Raw genomic sequence first — 25,155 nt, forward strand, 5'->3', positions numbered from 1 at the left:
AGAATAAACATATTCACATACAAACAAGACATACATGCTTGCCGTTGTAACTGAACTCTTGATGGTTTGTGACCACAAACTCTTAAGAAACGACCGTAAACATGGACACCATAAAATATTTCAACTCCAGGTGATCACCAGACAAAATGTGGGCAGAATCACTAAGCACAATGTCCACGAAAACGGAGCATGTAGAGAACGACCAAGAGTTTAGAGAGAGAGAAAGAGAGAGAATAGACTTTATTGTCCCCCCAAATTGCAATGTACCCTACCCTAGTAAAGGGAATACGGGGCTGAAAAACGACGAAATTTTACCATGTGTATACCCGGTACTTAGATGAGTACAGCGTTGGTGTCATAATCTCGGCTGTGGAGCTCTAGAAGGCGATTTCAGTTGACGCCATTATAAATATCTACATTCTAATGATTCACATTGCACCTGGAAGTTACCTCCCAAAGATTTCTAGCCACGCCTGTAGGGGATTTTTCGAGTTCACTTTTCTGACTGCAATTTTTGTTGGCGATTTTGCTTTCCCGCCTATTGACATAATAAATTTAGTTTGCTGTCATAATAATAACCAGATGGTTAAACAGATAGTCCACTCGTCTCCTAATATGTGCAGAAGATTCTTGGCCCACCCGCATTTATTTCCTGTAGTTTAACTAGAATATCTGCCGCGGGAGGTTTTCTCTACTTTACCTAGCTGTTTTCAAATCTGAAATTAAACCAATATGATTTTTTATACGGATTGCTAGAGTGTACTTCCCAGGTGCTGTGGGGCCTCAAGGCACTGACCATATAGCCTACTGGACGTACTTGCTGTACACCAATTGTTTGAGTGTGTGGAAAATTCAGCTTTAACGAAAACCACAGGACTCAGGAAGGAAACACGGATACGGCGAGCATAGTGTCCGTGTTTCATTTCTGAGTCCTGTGGTCTTCGTTAAAGCTGAATTTTCAAGTCGTAATGAGTAACCTCGGCCAAACCCAAGCAATTCTACTTTTTAAGTGACACAGGAACCTTTGCAGGCAAAATTATTTAACTTTTCCCCGAATACAGCGAGGGCCATATAGCTTGTGCACAATGTCTTTTAATATTTTGACCATCACTAGAAATGTTTGAGGTCTATATATAGTAATTTCGTTGGTATGTAACTTCATTGCCTAGTTAAAAGGCATTTTTTGAACGTTCTTTACTTAACGCTACTTTTAATTTCGCAGCCTTGGTTTAAATGTCCGTAGCTACACTTTTCGAGCAGTGTTCATGGCACATGTTCTGTATGTCCTCGCCCAACTAACCCCACGAGAAATGACATCCGGACACACCACAAGCATTCGATATTTATTCGCGACCCGCATGATCACAATGAGTTCTTCTACAGAGCCCTTCTATACCGGGAGTTTATATTTTTGGTTAGATTACGTCTCTGTATGTGACACCGTTTGTTATACGGAACCATGTAGGGAACATTTTGGTAGGCCCTTGAAGATAATGGTGCACGTGGACTCTTCGTACTATTTTTATGCCACCGCTAAAGGACTATTCTGTATTGTATGACTCCTCAATGCAATCACAATCATGGTTATGTCTTCTGAGTCGTATTTGTTTTTTGTGTTTTTCTAATGCTATTTATGTGTGTTTATTCTAGTGTGCACACTTTTTTACCTTTTTGAATAAATAAATAGGATCAATGGTATTTACATTCCGGAAACCCTCATAATAGCAAGCTCGCGTGAGTTGTTGAAAGTCTGCCATGCCACTTATTACAGTAAGTGCTTTTGTGTAAATAGGTTTTCCAGAAGGATGAGTGGTCCGATGTTATCGTCTTGACTTTTGGGCCTCATGTATTTATAATAAATATTCCTGTTGCATTTCTCTCCTTACTTGACAATTTTTGCACTACTCCTTGCGGCGATGATTCTGCCAGCTGTTCCACCACAGGTAAACCTCTATGGTGTAAAATGTAGGCTGTTACCTGACATCCCTACTAGCTTTTCCTATTTCACCCTCTGAGTGCCTTTTTAACTCACCCTTTATTACGTTTTGACTCTGTCCACTAGGAGAATCTGTATTAAAGAGTTTTCTAAATAAAGCTCGTATGCCTAGGAGTTTGAATAGAATTTTCTGGTAATGTTCAGTATATTGTCCACTTGACGTTTTGAAGGTTTCAGGTTACAGTCAAAATATATTTTTATAGTACATATACTCTCAGGGTTTATATACTTTTCCGTATATAAACACTGTATGTCCTTTTTCAGTCAACAATAGCACACCATCAAATCTGAATGATAAACACGTAGGTGAATTTGTAGAGAAGGATGTTCCAATGAAATCACAACCGGGGGGATCTAGTGTTTATAAATGCGAAATTTGGCTGTAAACCTTACAATTAATTGATATTGAAAGCACGGTGATTTACAATAATAGCATATTAGACCTACTAACCAAAATTGGCAATACAATCACAAACAATGATCATTTTAATGCTTCTGGGTTGTGTAACATAAAGTTCAATTTGGGAACTACAACGCTACTCTAATTAGAGCATAAATATCAAAACTACAATATTACATTGTTTGGGTCGATAATAATTATTACTCCGAATTTGTTCTGAAAAAGCAGTGTTACCTCAGTGGCTGTGTTCCTATTTATGGAAGTTTCGTTTGTTCTATGTTTTGATAAATGTTTCTTTCTCTTCTGAAGTCCTGAGTAAAAATGCTCATACAGTCCTCTCTGATCAGTGATTCTGACAGCCAAAAACCGGTTCATCTGCGGCCATATCCGGACAGGCGGTCTGATTGACGTGAAATTGTTCTTAGTTTACATTTTCGCGCTTTTACAGGTGACACCTACGAGAGAACACAGGAACGATAGTAAATAAGAAATAGAAAATAGTGCACAGCTGCTCTGCAACAACTGTTTGTTTTTCTGCTTTCTCCCTCCATAGGGCTGCGGTGGTCTGGCAGAGATTGCTTTACGAAAGCCAGCGGACGAAAAACGCGGAAGTGTAGAAGGAAAGTCATCAGAGTAAACACGTTTCGCATCCAGCTCCTTCCCTAGAAATATGTCAGATGTGAGGTTTTGTATAGGCACCGCAAAAAAATCTAGATGCATATAAAACTTCACGAGAGCTTTTGTACACCACACAAAAACAACATGTAGAAAATGGTATGCAAACAGACGTTTTAAGGTTACAAACAGTGAATAGGGCGCATTAATATGATAAGCTGTAAAATTATATTGAAGAATATATGAGAGATAACAGGTCGACCTGCACGCAGGAGCTATGTTCTTTGGAGAAAGAAAGGAGAAAATTTGAGGACACCGAAACACTTCTTATGATGCTCTTTGCGTGAAAGCATTAGCGTCTTTTGTGAAATGAATATATCTGCTTTGTGTGTGCTACTATGTTACACAGCTCCTGCTAACTGCAGAGAGGTTCAGAGTCTATCTCTACACAAACCATACCGATGAAATTTGTACAAGCAGTCTCAGTAGGACGAATCGCAGTCGTTCCATGCAAAAGTAAAGGCAAGGTGCCCAGAGGGACCCGTGACCATTGGTGCTCGAATGTCATCTCATTATCGTCGTCATCTTCTCCCTTTCTTACCTCTTTCACCTTTCGATTACTGTAACTGAGATGCTTAGGCAGTCACCCCTGTTAGCCCTACATGTACAGTATTAGCAAGAAGTTATTGCGCCATGCCTAATTTTTACGTGCGTAAGTACCGCGCTAAAGGTTTTTCTGTAGTGCTGAGTGTACATCCCCAATTCACGTATCTAAGTCGAAGGCTACAACGTACTCATTAGATTCACATTTTGGTCAGCCACAATCGTCACACTGTGGCGGTGTTGGGATTCTGTGTCTATCTCGCATGTTGGAAAAGATCCGTTCTTATCCATACTTGAGCAATATCGCCGTAGTTTTATTTTGATCTGTATTGGTTGCTCTGTTTATGCGGGCGTCCTGAAAATTTTCTTTTTAGTTTTTTATTGACCTGTTTGTATTGTTTGAGCAGTTTATGGTATCGTGTGCCGTCTGTCAGCCATGTTGCCTGCCATCCACCGGTTGTTTCGTGGGTCATGTCTGACGGCCTCCCGACCAAAAAGAGGAATTATTTCTTTCGCATTAAAAGTACGTACCGCTGTGTAAGTTTTACGGAGTCTGCGTAACTATTGCGGTTAATCCTTCTCTGCGGAAAGTGTCATGCACTGTCACGGGTACGTACCAGGTCAACTATATTACATTATACTAAGGATAGCGTACGTGTTAGGTTATTGTATCACCTTCTGTGCCCAAGATGTGGCCGTGGGGACAAACTTGAGTGCGAGAAATCCGTGTGTCTGAGCAAGGTGATTACGCTTTTTGTCTGTCACAATCAGCCGATGACTCCGTAGAACGCGAGGAAGTCGCAACGGAGGGTACCACCAAAAGCAGTCCCTTTATTGAGATTGAGAGGATTGAAGAGCAAAGAACAGCAGCATGTGGAGCGAACCATAGGCTCAGGTGTGATTTTGCATCAATAACAAAGAATAAAAACGTTTCAACAGTAGACACTAAGCCACCGAGTGAACATACGCTATGTAGGTCGATGGAGGCAGCTGTTGCCCTGAGCTGTAACTATTACACCCTCTCTGGCGGAAAGCTGGAGAGAGGTTACTCAGTTTCCGTTTTAGGTGCCGGTAAAAAACATCCGCCATTTTCGTTGAAGTACACATTGTGCAACGTCGTCCTTGCTCTGTTTCCTTTCTCAGTCCAGCCTTGATTCCCCGAATCATAAAAGAATGCCTGATATGAAAGGAAAGGTGGCCTTGATCACAGGTATGTGACGAACTATAACCTTAGAGCTCATTTGAGTGAAAATATTGGAAAAGTGGAAGCAATAATACGGCGCAGAAGTGCTGCCATTGTGGCCAGATGGTATCTGCACAGCCCTTGTTCTGTTTTTTACCGTTTGTGGTTCCTGTCTGTTCTGCGCTTTCATAAGGAAGTGTTAAACCGCCGAAAAATGCCCAGTAATTGAGTCTGGATAAGAAAACAGGAAAAGTGGATGGTTCTTGACATATCTGATAAAACATAACTGCTGTAAGGAACGTGAAAAAAATGTCCGTATAAAGAGTACGAACTCTACTACTCTCAATACGCCCTGTGAAGTTCTCAGCCGCTTTTTACCGCTGTCACCCTTTGCAATAGCACACAAACATGGTGCAAGTTCTATTTCTTCTGTACTTATGGTGTTACTTATGAATATTATATGGAAGATTATTTCCCCCAACGAGCAATGGAAGACACCATGGTAAGGAAAAAGTTTAAGGGTAGAAAACTGCTGTCACGGATTTTAAAACTGCTTTAAAAAGGACATCGCAGCTGAACTAAACAGAAAGAAGGGGAAGGTACCCCTCCTAGGTAATTAAGAGCGGCATTTGCGGCATGTTGCCTCGCAATTAGGTTTTAAGAAATATGTTTCGTGGATGGATTTTAGTCGGCTTTTAAATTTTTGTTTGCAATGGCATAAACTGCTACGGCAGACAGTGGCACTGGTGGTACATTCTATACTCCGATAACACATCTTGGAAGAGAAAGCAGTCGGCACTAGTGTAGGGTTCACTACTTGTCATAAGGTAATCATTCACTTCGAATTTGTCACTCCACTGATTCTCATTAGTTCCCCTAATTTATCTTCCCGCTCTAAATTATATCTAGGTAGAGTTGAGGTACCATGTCCATCCTCATTGGGTAACATACTTGTACTGCAGCTGACTATCCTATCTACGCGATATTTTTTTCTGGTCTCAACTCCCTCCCGCTCCGCCGTGCTGTGATTCGACGATAAAAGGACTAGACGTGCTGCGACCATCTTAGACAAACTCACGTTTGTTACACATTCTTTCAGTCGGGCCGGCACCAAAAACACTTTTTTGCGTAGCCTAGCCTGGCATCGCAGCTCCACAATCAATGCGTGCCTTTTCTAACTAGAGTTATCGGTGTAACAAAGAAATTTCCACTGCTGGAGAAATAAAAATATTTTTCTCTCTCACTCCTCACAGTCACCTCACGCTTAGACTATACCGCGGCTGTGACCGACGCCATTTATCTAAAACAGTCATGGTGTCACATAACAAATACATGGAGGTCCCATGGGTCATTTCATCCTTCTCCGGTCATATACCTCCAAGGAACCAGACAAATTATGCTGATAGCGAGGAGCTAGCGCAAAAAGTACCTGTGACAGAAGATTTTTTTGTATAAATATTGTTCGTGGGATTCTGCTGTTTGAGACCCGGATTCGCATAACGTTTCTGTAAATATTCACAGAAGAAATCGGACCTTCATATAAGATAAGAAAAATAACTTGGTCATGCAAGTACCAACATCCCGAGCAGAGCCCGAGGGCTTAAATCAAGTATAAAATCTAGTGCAGCGTTCTTTGGCATCATCGCAGACACCAGGACCACGCACCCACGTCATTCGGCAGAAAACGTTATTACCTGCCACCAATATATCACTCAAGCTTAACTCCTAAGGAGATTAGAATGCACAATTTTGGCGCACACTACACGAACAAAACTTTGCACTAAGTACTGGGCATGAAACTCTCCCTCATCTTTTTGGGGTGTAATCATTAGCAAAGAGACCCAGCGAAATCATTCTCCCTAATGATGCTCAAATCAATCACATGAAGTGTATGAGCAACCAAAAGCTTCAAATCAGTCCCTATAGTACGTAGTAGCGCAGAAGAACTGTGAGTTTAATAGTGTAATAAATAGAATTATTAAATAAACTAGAAAGGTATAATATTAGAGTGAAGCTGCATGCCATACCAAGAGCAAACGAAGACATTCCCATTGAAAACGCCCTCTCAACGACCTATTTCTTCATATAAGTGTAAATTTAGGCATTGAATGTTGTCGACGTCCAATGCGGACTTCTTCGTGTTAAATAAACTAGGTTGGGGCATCATTAAAACATGAATTTGGGCACATGATTGGAGAAAGCTGCAAGTGTTACACATACTGTGCAAAAATGTAGTCTTTGCTGAGTCCATGTTTGCCAATAAGGATGACCTTTTTGGGTTCAATCACCAGGTTTTATGCAACTAGGAGCTGCGATAGACAAAAATAATTCTTCATGTCTCGTATATTCCGAAACATCGTTGATTACAAATCGAGAAAATATTTACTAGTCAGTTGTAGATGTGATAGTTGGTCTCGTAAAATGCAACTGTGAGGTTGAAGTAGTTCGGCCCGGCAAGGAGCGTACGCTGAAGCACTGTTTCCACAACACGGTGGTTTATTCGCCGCTCACAACTGAGGCCCAACGGTTTAAGACCAACGTCAGGGCCGATCTTCGAGGACCGGGTGTCCTTCCCGAAGTATAGGTGGCGGCATATTCCCTGCTGGCACTCGCTAACTTTAGATGTGGTCACAGGGGCTCTTATCAGGAACCTTGCGAGAAGTCTGGCGCCAACCACAGCGGCTGCCATGGCTCAGCCCGTGCGGCGGTAGACGGGTGCCACAGATCACCTCCTAAGACACTGAGGCCATTGCAAAAGGCCCAAGCGAGGCAGGGTCCCGTTCGTAGCTCACAGCTTACGGCCCACTCGTCGGCAGCTGTCCCTGAGAAAAGAGAGCCAGGCTCAGGCTTGCACGCCAGTTAAAAAGAATTGCCTGCGCCACCACGCATAGTTCTGCGCAGGGGTAATTGCGCGGCGCCTTCCTGGGGCCCACTTGCCAACAACAGGGGCCTGGTTTCAAAGCGACATGCTAATGCCTTAGAAGTGTTCTCGGTTGGGGCGCTGGATTGAGGGCCGAGAAAAGGGTGAGAATCCCTGAAGGAAGCACTCCGACAAAGGCGCAAAGCGACATGCACTTCCCCCTTTTGGTATGCGTGTAACTAGCATGCTCAAATTACGCCTGTACACCTCAGTCCACGTGTACAACACACGTTTTTAAGTAGAGCCCACAACGTAATCACTGGTCTGCATGTAGTTCGCTACATTATTCAAAGAATGCGCTCTGGTCTCGTCTTCTCGAAGCACGTTGTTTTAATTCCACTCAGACCCGACGTTACGCGACTTTTTTTTAATTTTATTACCCTCTATTGACCCTTTCGAAGAGCAACGACTTTTGCTTCCATTTTTGACCATTTTGTGTGCCATCGATGTTCAACGGGGTCCGGATTCTTTTCCTAACGAGTTAATGCCTTAGAAAGTTTAACGAGTCCCCTACACGCAGGTGCATCATCGGGCATCGGAGAAAGCACAGCTCTGCACTTCGCATCCATGGGAATCTGGCTCTCTCTCATGGCTAGAAATGAGGGTAAGCTGCAAATGGTGGCTGACGCCTGCCGCTCCACTGGAATCCCACAGGATAAGGTAAGATGTAATAAAGCCAGTACGTATTTAAGTAGCTCTGAAAACGTTGCTTTAGGTTGCTCGCGCACTGACAATAGCGCATTATATTCAATTATTCCTACCACCATGTACGCCTTTTCAAACGCCTATGCATAAATCCTGATTTGAATAATCCGGGGTAACCAGTTACGTGCATAGCTCCATGGCATCGAATCACAGGGTTCGAAGATGTCATGAATGTAATGGGTGAACAAAACATTCATCGTAGGTTATCCAGCAATAAATTCACAAACGGCGTATGGCTGGTTCTTTTACCAAAAAGGCACATTTTATTGTTTGTTACCAGAACAAACCAGAACCCACACTCTTCGGTAAAACACTTACCCCAACCGAGGACACTCTAACAGGAATAAACAATATGAGCTGCCACCTGGACTGTTTGGAGGCGAGACAGCGGTGGTATAAAATTGCTATTCGCCATCCGCCGGAGTCATGCATAACATTGATAGAAAAAAAACTGTCGGCTCTTGATCTGTCCGAGTGCCTAAAAAAGGATGCCCTGTAGCTGTAGTTGAGGCTGTGAAGCAGACACCACTCAGCTTCTCAATTAAGGCCACAGCTGAGCACCGCATTCTTTGTTTCACACTTTTCAAAACGTTTTTTGCTTCCAACTGTTACTGAACATGTTCTGGCGAGTCAATTTTATTTTGTAAGCTGTGTGATTATCGGCTTAAACACTTGTTACAAGAAGGAAACCGACGGCGTGGCGCGTAGTGCCAGATGGGATCCCCGAGAAGGTTTAAGCAGTACGTCGCGAGTAGCCGGCATCTGTGCTCTCACTGTCATGGCCATCGTCATCTCATTTCTCTTTCCGCCATATTGCTAATCTAAATTCTCTTCCCGCAATATAACACAGTATTGATAACGTCGGCGAAAACTGTGCCTCTATCCCCTGGCATGAATACGGTAAATGTAGCCTGAGTATATTCATTATTACTGTTCCACCGAAATGTTAACAGCAGGGCTCTTGAAGCTTGTAGTTCCGCTGGCCAGCGTTACCGGACAAAAATAACCAGCGAAAATACCCCGCGCACACGGGCGCGCGCCTCATCAGTAGCTCGCGCAATAGCAAGCTCAACCTTCGAGAGCACTCTGCCCAGCATTTGTAGCGTGATATCTCACGTGCTGTTTTTCTCGCCAATTCACGTGATATCTCGCGTGCTGTGTTTCTCTCCAGCTCACTTGCTTTCGCACTTCAAGTAGGAAGCACAGACTCTGAGTTCGCGAAGCCGGTTGCCGCTGGTCCTAGCGCGTACTAACTTGGTCCGCTTAATTAAGGAGCGATGTGAATTCCTTGAGGCAAAACGATCTGGGCTTTCCAGTCATGGAGAACATTCAGCGGCAAGTTAGAAAATTTATGTGTCGCAAAACAGCCGAGTCTAAACGAAGGGAGAATTTCTCCAAGCTCTGCCGTTTCTCCACCCTTGCACCAGTAGTGCAAGATGCGCCAATGTTTTGTGAGTATTTAGTAACTGGGAGAGAATTTTCGAATTGCGATCGGTTCTTTCTCCGCAAGGTGCACTATTTTCTCTGCGTTTTTCGTCTCGTCATAGCTCTGTTTTTCGAATTTATTGCTGCACCAACAAGAACGCGTTAACACGCTTCCTCTGTAGAAAACTGCCTGCGGCCTACCATTCTTCGCAGCATCATCATAATTGTGCATGTTGCAAGCTCTTCAAGAACTTGCAGCATGCAAGTATATTCATGTCTAATATTATATTCATGTTTATGTACGCGTATCTTAAGGGCGAAAAACTATTTTTCCCAAACCAGCACGGCTTTTCGGAAAATCCGCCTACAATAACCCAACTAGTAGAAACTGTCGACGACTTCACGCGTGCCTTAAATAAAGGTGTTCAGATTGACGCAACATGCCCGGACTTCTCTAAACCCTTTGACAAGATTCCTGATATAAAGTTAATTAATAAATTAGCCCACCTAGGACTAAATTGTAATGTAATACGGTTAATAAGCTCATACTTAACCGGTAGAACACAGTATGTGGAAAGAAACCGTTGCAAATCAGAGGCGCTCAAGGTTAACTCAGGGGTACTGGAAGCTTCCGTATTAGGGCCGATACTATTCTTATTTTATATCAATGATATTTCACGCAGCATAGATACGGGTACTACAGTGCGACTTTGTGGAGATGGCTGCCTAATTTATAAAGAAACACACAGTGAGGCTGACCAGAACTCTCTTAATGACATTATTGAAGATGTCAGAAGTTGGTGTACCGAATCAAAAATGGAAATAAATCAGGCTGAAACAGTCCCTTTGCGCGTGACAAACAAGAGTAAACAAATTCCGACTATACTTTATGCTCTACCGGCCTGTCCACTGTCAATGCAATAAAATACTTAGGTGTAACAAAATCCAACAATTCAAATTGGAGGACCTACAATGAAAACATCTGTTCTGTAGCGGAGAACACATTATGGTTTTACGGCGGAAATTAAAAGTTGCTTCAACCCTTTTAAACTAGCCGCATGTCTTACGTATATTCGGCCATCTTAGGAATATCGGAGCATTGTATGAAACACCTCAGAAATCGCGCTTATAAATATGCTGGCAAAAGTACAAAGGCGAGCCGCCAGGTCCATTCATTTCAAGTACTCTACTACCAAGTCGGTAACAGAAATGTTATGCACGCTACAACTGCCCCCCTTAGCCGAACGTCGACAGTTGGCCAGGGTGAGCCTCCTCTTTTTATTGTCGAAAAATCAGCTAAACGTGAACACAAGAAAATACCTAACGCCAAGTGGCGTAAGAAACGTGAGAGGAGCAAATGAATGTACATGAGAAGTACCTCAAACGCGTGTTAATGTGTATGCGAATTCATTTTTTTCCTAAAACAATTCGCCAATTGAATACGTTACCATTGCCACTTCTTTATTATAACTCACTAAAAAAGTTTGAGGAAGGACTCAAGGAATTCTTTTTGTAACCTTGCTCTGCCGTTACTGATTGTCCTCACTGTTTGTATGTATGCTTCGACTGAAACGTTGTGAACTTTGCTAGCAATTCTGATGTGTATTATGTATGCTATGTAACAAATCAAGCCTGATATATTGTTGTTTATAAAATTGTAGGATTTATACATATTGATACCTAACTATCCTAATGTGTCCCAACCCTGTAATGGCCCAAAGGGCCACAGTAATCTGAACTAAATACAAAGAATAAATTATCAGCAGCATATACAACGCCCAGTGCAAGAGGAGCGAATCTTATCACTTACTTCCAGCCGATTGTACCCTGCGCAGTCTGAATTCATTCCTGACAAACAACGTTTCTTACCTCAATACCCCGCACAGATATAGGTATTCGTGGTTGTGTTGCCCCATCTTTCGGTAGCCACTTCATTACGCGAGTGGCTTAAAGGAGCCATGAAGACGAAATACAAGTGTGGTGCATTAGAAAGGCTTCTTTGTCCTGATAAAAATGATACCGATTTCATCGCAAACTACCAAACAATGACGAAGATATTAAAGAAATCGTGTGGAGCTGTGGCGACGTGCTAGCCAGTTTCCAGCAACTTTTCTATGACGTCACAGAATATTGTTTGGGGGATTGACGGCGGCTGAACTAATCAATCGCCAGGACACTTGACTGGACGATTGTAGTGGGGCCGCTGTTCCGATTGATTGATTCACTTGAATGCTAACGTGCACCTAACGCACTGAAAATTATTTTTTTAGTGCTGGCCCTAATGACATCACTCGGGCCGATAACACAACACTGATGCGCGAAATTTGAATGTTTTTGAGTATTAATTGCATTTTTATCGGTTAAGAAACGTCTTTCATAGCTGGAATGGAGCTGAGTGAGGTACTGAAGCGTACTTCTTTAAAGTTAACCAAAGTTGTATTTTCTCTTCATGGACCCTTGAAAGGTTGTCGGTTCTCGGCCGTACATATCTATGCCTAATGCACTTATTTCTTTTTGTTTGATATAGAACCAGAGATGGCTCACGCATTGGAGACGCTCGCTTTTTATCTATATGCATTACTGCTAGTATTATTATATCTGCGGCTTATATTGGGCATGTAAGTTTTTTTTCAAATTAATAAGGCCCAATCTTTTGAGCCATAAGTAAGTACCACGTGGATGAAGTAGTTTATCAACTTTCTATTGTGCCTGGCGCGTTCTCTATTGTTCAATCTTTCACAGTCCTTACCAAATTCTGTCCAGTCCACAGTATTTTCTTTCCGGTTTGTTTCTTGCGGTATAACCTAGCACTCACTATATTTGTACAAGATTAGTTATTCCCCCAACATCTGCATGTTTATTTAACTTTACCAGTTCCTTGCTATTGGTTTCATTTCAGGCGCAGGGCTTACTGAGTATTTTGCTTAAACCGCTGATTGCAGATTTTCTGCCTCATTTGTGAACAAAGCGATGTCAGAAGTTATAAATGTGTTTAAGTGGAAATAAAGCATTCATTTATTCACGCGAAAATTCTGCTTGGCTGAAATATTATCCAGTTCATCGTATCCCTTTCCCTTCTCAACGAAGCGTCCATGATCCACTTACAACATAGTCTGATGACAAATTTGTCGAGATGGGGGCCCTTGTGTAAGGCCCGTCGTAATTCGGAACATTACTGCTTCTAAGAGGCGTGATCGTTTCCGTGCGCTGGATGCAATACATATTTCAGGTGCCCGAGAGATGTATACTTTACTTACTGAAGTTTGTATGCTTTTACCGGAGGGGGGGAATACCTCAGTTAGAGGTTTTTTATGGTATAATGTCCTTATAGGGGCTCTTTGTATTATGCCGCATTCTCCGTTACGAGGTTAAGAGCCTAAATTCGTTCTTTGACTTCGCGCATTTTCATCGACAAAAGGACACCTTCCCGCATTCCGCACTCCTACTGCATCCCTTTTTGACCCACAAAACTTTCGAGTCTGTGTCGCTATCTTATAAATAGTTCCACGTTGTCCGTCAACCAGCTAAAATGCGGCATTTCACGTCGACTTCACACACACATCTCACGTACTCGGCTTCGTACTATAGCTCGACGTTCTATAAACGCCAGTCCCTACAATTCCCTTTCCAGTCACATCCAGAATACTAAAAATCACGTAGTCAGGGAAAAACCTACATGCCAAACCTCCTCTCCTTCTCTTCTACTGAGGGCTGAGAGCGCGGCATGAACATATCTAGCGGCGCAAGGACCACGCTCGCCTCACCCCTCGCGTGGGGGATGCCGCGCTAGCTCGACGATTTTAGAATAAACAAAATTGGCTCCAGTGCAGGCTGTGAATGTGTTTGGAAAGCAGAGCTTTAACCGACACCCACAACAACTTCCCATACGACTTCACTTGAATTCACACAACGTGGCTCTATAAAGAGTGAAACCAGAGATTCTGCCAGCCGTTACCTCGAATTCGCGGGAGCGGCGTCTTGAACGCAGCAGCAGCGTCGGCCACGGCCGGGCAAGAGTGGCGGACGCCGCCGCCGTAGCCAGGCCGTGAGTCGGGAAAGAGAAACCGGAGAGCAGCGTCTTTCGAAAGGTGAGACAGCGGAACCTAGGCATCCTGATGCTCTTGCTTGGAGCTACACCACCGCGCGACACAAGCGCAGCAGACACCGAAACAGTTCGGCATGTGAGCTTAGTGATTCCCATTTATACCGATTTCAACTAGTCACTTTAGTAAGTTTGAGAATTGGGAGAAAGATGAGGGAACTTTTATAATCGCTATTTATCAGACCCAGTTGCTCCTTTCGCCTTTTGTAATACCTCTTAAAACACAACCGAATTGGTAATCACAAGTTTAGAAACCGGAGTCCCATTAGTGGCAAGCACTGTGCGAAAGGTAGCGTTTCTCTAGCGGCCGGATGTCTGAATCGCGATTGTAAATTGTTTTGCCGCCCTGCAAACAAATCCTTAAGGTATCTGATACACTAAGGAGCACGCTGAATTTCAAGTTACGAACAGCTGTGCTTTCGTTCGTTCACTATTTACAGTGGGCCCGGATTCATGGGTCATCCTTCACAGAGTGGGAGGGCACTGATTTTTCTTGTCCATTTTCTCACCGCACGCGCCCTAAACCATGATCGGCTTAGCCTTGGTAGACACTGTTCGCGTGAGCCTAATTTGGCATTTCAATGCACCCTGTTACCCTCCCTAAAATGGACATTCGCATTGGGCAAATGACAATACAGGTACTTTCTCTGTTGTTTAAGTTATGTCTCGTTAAGCCTCGCATTGTTTACGAAATGTTGTCTTTAATCGTGTAAATGAGGCGCTTAAAATTTGGCACGTATATTTATAAACTTCGGTTACTAAAGTCATCATTACATAGTGCGATCAGAATTTTTAAGAAGCGCTACCTTTTCTATATATTTCCCCTCTATGCTGCGCAGGTCCTTGTGGTACAAGGAGACGTGTCTGTTGAAGTCGATGTGGATACTGCGGTGGACAAGACAGTGAAACACTTTGGGAAGATCGATATTCTCGTAAGTGCAATAAACTGAAGATAACGTAACATTGCAACAAGCCTGTAGTACACACAGGTGTGGGGGGAGAAGGAAGAGTTGTAGGGGCGAACCCCCTTACGGGCTCGGGCTTTCGGCATCTCCTGCCGTCGCCGGTGTCAGCACCTCATGTAGTCACTATAGTTATCAAATACCGGGACACTAGTTTTTCAACGCATCGCGATACAACGTAAAGCTTAGTAAAACAGTGTAATGAATAGAACCGGTTCAGAATAAAGTAGCATGATTTAAAGATTTCTGTCACGCTCCCTGTCCGCTTCAGCAATCGTCAAGCATAAGAAGAAGCTGTTTGTATACGGGCTATAATTTGTATTACACTCATATACCCGCTCGCACTTGGCGCTAGCCCAGATCGCAGGTGGTCGGTCGAACCAAGAAAAAGCACACTGACCTGGTGCTGCGGCCTCGTTTATCACCAAGGCCGAGGCTCCACAGCAAGGCGCAGGCATTTCACTGCCGTCGTGTTGATCCCTGCCACTTCCCCAAACTGGGAAGGTGGGGCATGCAAACGGCTTCAATGCGATCCATCGCCAAAGAGGGCGCCACCACCTCAGCAAGCGCACGATTGCTCCTCTCACCGGCGCTTCACCGGCGCCAAATTAGCGCGTACTGTGTGGTGAGAAAGCGTCTAACAATCTTTCAATACACTGATACACTCCATGCTTCGCCCCTCCCCATGTTTCAAGTTTAACAACTAGCTCAGTTGTTGCCGCCAGGTTAGTTTTACATTTCCAGCCATTAATAAATCTACGTTTGTAATCATATACGTTGATTAAAACGCCATCGTACTCCTGCGTGGTGCTCCCGGGACTCGGGGATTCTCACTACGCCATACTGTTGTTTGGGCGAACTTAGACCACTACCATTCTTTTCAGCCGTTTTAAATCCCTTTCTTCCCATTCATCGTCTCCTCGAGATCAGCGTCGCAGGAAGCAATATCAGGGGTGTAATTAAGAATCAAGTGAAGAAGGAAGTAGAGAAAGTTTATTTCTAACTGGAAAACTGATCGTGCTAGCGAACATTGTACACAACGAAGGAAAAGAACGGACAAAAGACACGCCGTCATGTGTGCGTGCGTATCTTTACATTTGTGCTGTGTTATGTTCTCTACAGCTATGAACGTCTTAATTGAGGAAGTGGAAATTGTCGATTTCAAGTGTGAAATTTCCGTTCTTGATTCTTTGACACCATCTTAGAGAGATCGCGAGTCTATTAAACACACGCACGAAAATACAACGGCGACCCCATGGTTACACAATTTAGTTATTATTGTTATCACGAATTTCCTGTTTCCCTAACTACAGGACAAACGAAGCGTAGTGAGGTTAAGGCGGCTTCCTCATCCCGTATCTGCTAATATTCATTGGTTCTACACAGTTGTTTTCAATGACAGTGGTAGTACTATTGGTATAATGAATCGTACCCTCCCAGACAAACTACTCATTATTTGAGATTCCTTGCCCAGTGCCCGAAGCACGCACTTATTCGGTATGGATTTCGTCATCGTGTTTGAGATCAGCACTGACCACTTGTTCAATATAGTTGTAATCATCAGCCTCTTCAAGTATATTTTTCAACCTAAAATAAAGGTGTGACTTTAGCACAAGTTACATTACTTTCAATTGCTTTGTGTTTACCTTAGTTCCTTTTACTGAACTTTTTGCGTGCACCTTCAGCTGCACTTTAGCTCCTGTCGTATTAATCATTACGATGTCGTCAGCAAATCTTCTGTAGCTTTCGTACAATCGACTTCTTTTAACGAGCAGTTCACAAGAACCGGAAAATACCTTCGAAATACCTTCCAATTAAAGAAAGAGCCCAATAACAGCTTTCCTACTACTCCGCAACCCGGTTAACCTTTCTTGGTTCAATTCAAAATCTCTGGTTGCTTTCTCAAGTCGATCACACGGCACTGGTTGCCATGGCAATTGGGACTTACCCCTAAAATCGAAGCCTGGAGCACCCCCCGCACGAACTGCTGTCACGGCGCTGTGCGCAAAAACAGGAATGTTGAGAGCTTTAAGAGAGCTTAAACTGTACGCTGCATCAGTTCCGATGAAGCCGACATCTGTACAGAACACGGCATGTATTTGTTCTTGAAATCTGAATTTTACGGAGAAAGGACGGCCACCTCGATGATTTTCACTGGAAACACCGTCAAAATTACTGATAAAATTGGCTTTGGCTTGGAATTGTGGAATAATTTCGTATAATTATTGAAAAATTGCATTCAAAACGGATTTCCCATTAAACGAACGTTTCAATTAAAAAACCTCCGTTCCAATTAGCCAGAACACGAGCAACATTCATTAGAGTACACATTTAGCTTGGCGTTAGCCAGAAAAGCGATTACCTTCGTTGCATAGAATAGTAATTGAGACTTAGGGCTTTTATACTCGCTGCTTAAGCTCCCATGTTGTCGCATCCCTTCTGCGTGCTGTTTACAGTGGCTATTCCAAAGCTTTACGCACACGTTTTTATTCAGGTGAACAACGCGGGAACAGCGAAAGGTGGAAGGATTGACGATTCTTCACTGGATGAGTTCAGCAGTATGTGGGCCACAAACGTCCAGGGTGCAGTCTGCATGACACAGAAGACGCTACCGTTTCTGCGACAAACTAAAGGTGTGAAGGACGTAATGTTTAAATAGCCGTATACATTGGATACACAAAACTTTTTCGGGGTACTCAAGTCTGCTTTTTTGTTTTTCTTCTAAGAAATGGGCCTTTAAGCGGTGTAAGCATCATGCGTTTTCTGCTACAGAACACTTATTACCCCTACCTGGTATTCGATAATAGCAACATTTATCTTCTCGTACATTTCGACCGTCCCACTCTGTTGGAGATCGAGAATTTAAGAGGAGACGCGGCCCCCTGGGCAGTGCTTCTGGGTACCGTGTGACACCCCCTCACGGCGTCGGTATTCGGCTCAGCTATTTGATCTTTCAGACTACTCGCTTGAACTGTACCCAAAGCATTGGTTGCACAAGCTAAATTTTGTACATGCATCGCTTACCGCGCATCATAGGCAGACAGGTTTAGGAACGCGTCACTGCTTCCACTTATAATCAAGCGCCTGAGGGAGCATGTTTAGTCATGCCGAACAGTGGCAAACACCCTTGCGTAATGAAAAACGTGCTTTAATAAATATTCTCGCATTTAGGTTGAATGTCCTAGGTTACGAAGCATTACGTAGTTTAAGCCTACGTGGCTGATCTAGAAAGCTCTGCATCAATCTCTTTGCCTCCTTGACGAGTAAATATGTTTCAGGTTGCATCGTGAACGTCTCTAGCGTTGCATCGCTTACTGTGGTGAGTTTTTATAGCGGTTCGCTGCTCCTATTGTTACGGGAAAATCGACAATAGGAGTATTAGTGTGCGTGGGAAAGATTCCTTGCTATTTTCAAACAACCTCTCTGACATCCTGTGTACGGGTTTCTCAATTATAAAACTACGTTATAAGTCACAGATGTTGCACTTCAGCTGTTTCGATTTTACCATCTAAGGTCTACTAAGAGGTCCTTGTTTGCCGCGTGGGTTGCCAGATATGATCCGGAGGCAGTCACACCCGGGCCATATTCCATATTCATGCGGGCCTACCCAGAGTCAAGCGAAACCATACTTGAGTAGGTTCCCAGCAAGGACGTAGTTTTACCTCCTTGGTTCCCGGAGTGAGGAACCGCCACAGTTCAGCCGTCCACTGTCTGATTGCGCTCCAGCGACAGAACCAGCAACATCATATAAAACACAGAACCTCAAAAATACCAAATGTTTGGGCATTTATACGTTTATGCATGCTAAGAGATGTTTAAAATTACTCACGTGTTTGCAGACTTGAGTATTTCTGCAGAAAATGTTATCCTTTCACTCTTTATTGCAGCTATACAAAGCGCCTGCTTACAGCATGAGTAAAGCAGCCCTCGACCAGCTTACTAAGCACACAGCTTTGGGTAAGTCTTCTTTGTTTTAATATTCATTCCATCCTCAGATGTCTTGCAGCTACAAAGTGCGCCCGTAGTAGAGAAGGCTTTGGCACAACCAAGAAGGTTTGATTAAAGTGGCCTCTACAAAATCTGGTTTCACTGGTTCGAAGCTGGTAGCGCTGAAAAATTCCGCGTGACAAAACGATTTAGTGGCGCGGTACTAGTGCCACTTGATCGCCTTCTCCCCTCCACGGCCTCTGCCTTGGTGGCAATCCCACTCCTTGTAGCAGCCTCTCTGATACGATTTTCACTGGTACTCCCAGCCACTTGCTGCCGATCGGAGTCGCTTTTAGGGTGACGGTGCGCGGTTTCGTAGGCTAACTTCTTTTTTACACATAGCCAATTTCTCAATAGCACCGAGCGATGAGCCACGGCCGCTCGATGAAATGCCATCAAGCGGCCGTGGCTCACCACTATGTAGTAGGGTGGATTTCTAGCTTTCCATTTGCCCCGTAAGGTGTCAACCAAGGCCTTCCTGCTTTGCTTTACCCCTCATAGAGGGCGGTGTTATGCAGTGTTTAGTTGAGTTCCCGTATATAGCTCCCCTTGGGGAGCAGAGTTGCGCGTCCATCCGCCATCTTGAGTTCCAGGTCGTGCGGGAAAGCCACCCGTCCCACACGTAGGAACTGCCTCGTGCCACCGCGCGAGCGGCAGTGGCGAGGAGGAGTGACGAAGAGCGGCCGGTCGAAAACTAGCGCGCCATATTTGGCCGCTTATCAGATGAGCAGCCGCCGCTGCCGCCGCTTCCACAACCGCGGATGCACAGTTGAGCAGAACTGGCTGAATACGGGGTCTTGTGCGCAGCTCTGAAAGCGGGCTTTCTGTCGAACTGGAACTCGCGGCATGTGGCAATCAGACGCGAAACTCTTGCGCTACGCGATATACAGGAACTAGTGTTTAGTGGTTTTTTAACTTCCGTCCTGCTACTGCATGGGTCCGTGTATGCCTTACTGGTTTCCTTTGCATCCTCATACAAGGGCGCGGCAGCTTATGGCCACCAAGGCTAAAACTTCACGAGAAGCTATCCATATTGCCACAAGGTCAAAGATGACACAGTAGTCATCGATTAAAAACAAGTTTATTGGAGCGAACTTGTGCTCCCCTAGCAACTCAAAATGAGTGCACAGGCGCCGAAGCAGCAGCCAACAAAGTGACGTGCGTTAGCGAGCGTCGGCAATTCGGAATACCCCGGCGCCTGCTCTGCAGGCTTTTATCTTTCGGCGGCGGTGTTTCTCGAACCGTCGATTTACATCTAGAACATTGTAGATCAAAGAAGATTATTCCAGGCTAGTGACGTAAGGCGAAACGCTCTCCTTATCCCAATGAGATAACCGCGCCTCAAAAAATAAGGAATGGAACATGCGCTTCGCTTGGGACACAGATAAAACAGCCGGGCGCAACCTGGCAGTAAAAACAAACCATAAATAAACCAATCCAATGCCTGGTTCGCGGCAGTACACATAGCGGCTGTAAATAGACACACTTGCTGCTCCTGGCCAACCCCGACACACAGATGACACATTTCCTCACGCATGAATGGCTACTAGGGCAACTTGAGACCCCGGTAGTATGCCTAGAGGGTCAGCGATCAAGTCCAAAAGCAATAAATTGCGACAGCAGGTCGACGACAAAATATTGCATGAACGCTGCAGTTTACGCAATAAATGGGCCATTTTTCTACCGAATTCAACATTCCTATGCCGTACGTTTTGAATTTGATAACGTGGCCGTCTGCATAACCTCATATGTTGGAATCAGACCTAGGGTATGTGTCCGGGATACACCATTTTGGCTATCTATCTGGCTATACACGGGCTATACAATACAAAGCGTACACACAAATATATTATCCCGTTTTCTCTTCCAGAAAATGCACCATTTGGCGTCCGCGTTAACTCTGTAAAGTAAGTCACAAACACTCGGTTTTTCACCATTTTGCTATTTCTTAATTACGTAATCATGGTGTTAGTTTTCCTCTCACGATTGTATTTCTGCTCATAATGCGAGCACTCACGTGCCGGCAGGCACATTTTCAAGGAACAAGTATCGTTTACAAGTTAAAAGTTCAAATACATACTAAGAGAGCGCTTAGCTTCACGTGGGCTAGGTGGAACGTGGTTGCTGAGGGCTGAGTGTTAGTTTCGACCAATTCCAAACCATTGGGACCCCGAGAATTGTTGGCTCACGGCCGTTTTCCTTATCTCGCACTTCAAAGAACGCCCACCGCTGACCAGGACCGTACCCTCGCACTTAAGCTGACTAACAAGAAGACGTAATAAACTCGTTGCGGAGTGTAAAAATGGTGTCAAAAAAGAAATTCGCCGGAATGTGATTGTCGAACCAACGAATTTCTAATGGAATATTAGAAGAAAAATAGAGGCTTACACTGTGGAAAAAATACCATCAATAACACATATGACCATGTTTCTGGATCATTTCAAGGATCGAATTCATCCAATCTCCCTTTTGACGAAGTAAGCCAGCACGCCAATGGGTTCTACAGTGTTATCTGACGGCCATGACTTCCCCCCAAGAAATATTGTGGCGCATTTTTCCGTTAACAGCCAACTGCAACAAAAACTTACATGCCCCACATTCTGCTTTAAAGTGTGGTACGTATCCCTAAACTCCGTTTTGACCGAATTTGAAACTCCACAAAAGCACAGTTTTTATTTAAAACCGTTATAAAACAAGCCACTTTATCCTACGCAGCACCTAGCGGAGTGTCGCAACTTCTGGCCACTGCGGCAAACTTCCGTATGTGACGTGCCAGTCAGGACTCCCGTGAGGCCGTCGCCTCTCCTCATTAGCCCTGTTACGTGCGGCCTCACGCGAGCGAGCAGAGTCGCGGCCGCGGGATGCCAGCGCACGCCTTTCGTCCAGTGGCCATGGTAGATTAATTCGTGCCTCCTGAATGAATACGTGCGTTCACGCGTTTCCGTAATGCGAGAAGCTGAAGAAGCTCTGGGTTGCCGAGACATGAAAAATTACGCCCACCTCCCCTCACGAGTACACTGGTGTGATGCGACGCTGAAGGGGGTTCCATTGTGCGTTTCGTTGGGTGGATTACTCGAATTGCGTGAGCAATCGTCGGGTAATGCGAGAGAGAGAGAGAGAGAAAGAGCAAGCGTAGCGCGGATGACCGTCGACTGAGAGACCGGCCGGAGCGCGGCACTCCGCTTATATGCGCAGCACGCCCGAAGGAGAGGAGACCGTGGAGAGAGAGGGCGCTGGACATGCGCACAGCGCGCAGCGCCGCCCACCGGCGGAGTGAGAGACCGCGCCCCACTGCGCGCGCCACAGATGTTGGGGGAGAGGGCGCGCTATCACGGCGAGAGGAGAGGGGGTGAGCGGAGGAAAGACGCAGCTGTGCGGACGCGGACAACGATGACGACGGACATGGCCGCTGGCAAGAGATGCTCCTCTAAGCGTCGCATCTAAAAGTTTTAGAGGACCGTTTTCGACTGCCCGCTCCGGTACCGGCGTCCCGCCTAGCGCAACCGGAGCCAATGCTGTTGGCGGGCACGCATGCGCAATGGCACTCCCGCTTGCTATCGGTGCGGAGCGGACCATGAAATACGGTAAGCTAGTAAATTCGATGAGTGCCGGGGCCGGTCTACGCGAGGCAGTACACCGACGGCGAGCGATTTGCACAACGCCGATTGCGTGGTCGCGACGGCGGAGCCGGCTCTCGGTTGACTCGCCGAGCACGCGAGACGCGTGTACGGCCTACACGAGGCGATACGCTGTTGGAGTGGCTGGTCGCTGCGTCGGGGCGCGAACTACTACGGCAGTTGTGCGGCGCACTGCAAGCTCGCGGCCGGGCGTCTACCAGGGCGCAATACGCAGAACGGACGGCTCGAGACGATACGGTGTTGTCGCGGCTGATCGGTCCGCGAACGAGTACGGCAGATAGCTGTGCGGCCCAATGCACCATCACGGCCGGTCGACTCTTCGAAAGCGCGAGTGGCGCGAGCACGGCCGATGTTGGGAATAAGCTGTTGTGCTGTTATCGCGCCGGTCGGGGCGCGAACAAGTACAGCACGCGGCGCACTGCACGGAATCGATTCAGTTCAAACAACTCCGTCAAAATAAATTAAAAATAGCCACTGTTCCTAACATTTCTCTCACCAGCAAGTTAAAAAACCGATAAAGAGGGGGGGGGGGGACATTTGGCAGCATTGAGCCTAGGGAAAGGTCACTGCTTCACGACACCAGCGAAGACACTGCAGTGCTTTCGCCGCTGCACGGCATGAGTATCTAAAGATTTGGCGCGGGTACCCTGCTAACAGGAACAAAAGTTCTTGTGTAAACAAAAATAAGTCCGGATTTCAACTTCGAGAACATGCTCTGTAAGCAGTTTCTTACACGCTAGCAGGCATGTTTCGACGCTTTCCACCCACGGTAGCTTTTGTTTTAAATGCGAATGCATTTCTTAGTGGGGGGTTGTCGTGCGTTGGCCGGCGTGCGCCTAGCAACAGCTGTGGCGCGCCTAGCAACCGGAGCGCGTGGTAGCTCGGGCGGGAGTAGCGGAGGGCAAGGGGAGAGGAGGAGCGCGCTCGGCGTGCGAGGGCGCTCGCATCGCGGAGCTCGGGCGGAGTAGCGGAGAGTGAATGGAGAGGAGGAGCGCGCTCGGGCGTGTGAGGGCGCTTGCATCGCGGAGCTCGGCGGAGATAGCTCGCGCGCGGGGCGGGCGTGTTGTGCGGGTCTCTCTCTCCTCTCTGCGTACCCTCTCTCCACTCGCTGCGCTCGGAAAAATATATATAAATGCAGTGGAGCGCGCGCCTCTCTCCGTGACTGCTTGCCGCAGCGCACTCATCGGTGCACCCAATGCATTCGCATTTCCGCACGATCCCCTTCGGGGAGGTGGGGGGAGTTTTTTTCTTTTCTTCTCTCACAAACACAGGATTGTTCAATCGGCACAGGGTATATTGGCTGTACCTGCGCCCATCCAGCGCTCAACACTGCCTTTTGTGAACCTATTCCCTAGCTCCCAGCTTCACCACGACGCCTCGCGATGCCTGTGTTTTCAATTTGCCGGACGACTACAGGCGTGTCTCAGCAGCTCACAGCTGAGCAATAATGGTCACACGAACTTTCCACCCCCTCTTCGCGCTTCTTTTTAGTGTTCCAAGAAACTGACAATCCGAAACACGTCGAATGCACGCCGTGTTCTTGCAGGCAGCCACGGGATAATCTGCCGGCTGCGCGCACTCGATTCCTGAGTGTAGCGTCAGTGTCGGCCAGGCGTAATGAGCGCCCTTTTTTTCATTTTTGGTTTGAAAATAGCGTTTTTGGTCTTTTGCGATGCAGCGACGCACACTTGGGCTGCCAAAGTTTGGAGGTAGCAACCTTTAAGGTAATACTACCGGAAAATACTGCATTTGAGCAGCAGAAAATTTTTTTGTAGCCTTTAAGCATGCCAAACAAAAATTTTAAATATTCAAATTTAGTAACACGTCAAAGCAGATAAATTAGAAAGCCGGATTATACTTTATGCTGTCAATGAATAGCTTGCTTTTGCAGTTTGAGTTTCTCCTGTTCATTTCGGCGGATATTATGCTACGTGTGTAACCAGTGCCAGAGCGCGGACGCTGCCATTCGAGTCGTCTCTTACTGGGCAGTGTTAAGCGAAAACGTGATGTAGAGGAGAACTGCATAGCGGAGAAAGATTTTGGGTGACAAGATCTGTACGTACGAAGGAAAGCTCTTCGTGTGTGTGGAACGTTCGTACTACGATCGCACCTGTTATTCTGTACGGTACGTAATATTCGGAGAGTTCACCCTCAGCCGAGCTAGGTAGGATTACGAAACAGATTGTAGAAGCACCCTTTGGGGTTTCTGTGGTTGTCACTCACCTCAGTAGAATCCAGAACAGGGGAACGTATACAACACCAAACACCGGGATGATGTAGGTCATATTTTGAACTCGAAAGCAAAGAGACGATCTGCCAGACGGCCCAACAAGTGCCTCCGCACAGTAGCCTGTGCTTCAAACTATTTCTTACGCAAGGGTTCAAGCTTAGGCTTAAAGAAAAGTTGACTGCCGCGTAAACACGATTACTGCAAGAGACGTTGCGAATGCATATTACCAGAGGTCAATACGCTTCATATCATATTTTACACGATCTTTCTATTATGCTCCAGCCCTGGCGTCATCAAAACAGCATTTACAAAGGCGCCTGGATTCACTGACGAGGAATTCGCAAAGGTTTGTTAAGAAATATCTGCACGTTATTCTTCTTTTTAATCAT

General features: G+C 45.5%; 1 protein-coding gene across 4 annotated transcripts in view; it reads left to right on the top strand.

The window, feature by feature from the left end:
* Positions 1 to 4,667: 4,667 nt before the first annotated feature.
* The window catches only part of LOC144147335 (meso-2,3-butanediol dehydrogenase-like), a 31,882-nt gene continuing 11,394 nt past the window's right edge, over positions 4,668 to 25,155 (top strand). For 2 of the 4 annotated variants that reach the window (XM_077679451.1, XM_077679453.1), the window contains exons 1-8: positions 4,668 to 4,824; positions 8,238 to 8,377; positions 14,789 to 14,881; positions 17,406 to 17,544; positions 18,190 to 18,230; positions 18,799 to 18,868; positions 20,769 to 20,805; positions 25,049 to 25,112. In XM_077679451.1, the coding sequence (XP_077535577.1) occupies positions 4,788 to 4,824; positions 8,238 to 8,377; positions 14,789 to 14,881; positions 17,406 to 17,544; positions 18,190 to 18,230; positions 18,799 to 18,868; positions 20,769 to 20,805; positions 25,049 to 25,112 (621 nt within the window). In that variant the 5' untranslated portion in view covers positions 4,668 to 4,787. The remainder of the gene's footprint in view (positions 4,825 to 8,237; positions 8,378 to 14,788; positions 14,882 to 17,405; positions 17,545 to 18,189; positions 18,231 to 18,798; positions 18,869 to 20,768; positions 20,806 to 25,048; positions 25,113 to 25,155) is intronic. The other 2 variants (XM_077679452.1, XM_077679454.1) reach the window with 2 other exon arrangements.

Source organism: Haemaphysalis longicornis, unplaced genomic scaffold (assembly GCF_048455015.1).
Source record: "Haemaphysalis longicornis isolate Haplotype H1 unplaced genomic scaffold, Haemaphysalis longicornis Haplotype H1 scaffold_7, whole genome shotgun sequence".
NCBI classification, from domain to species: domain Eukaryota; kingdom Metazoa; phylum Arthropoda; class Arachnida; order Ixodida; family Ixodidae; genus Haemaphysalis; species Haemaphysalis longicornis.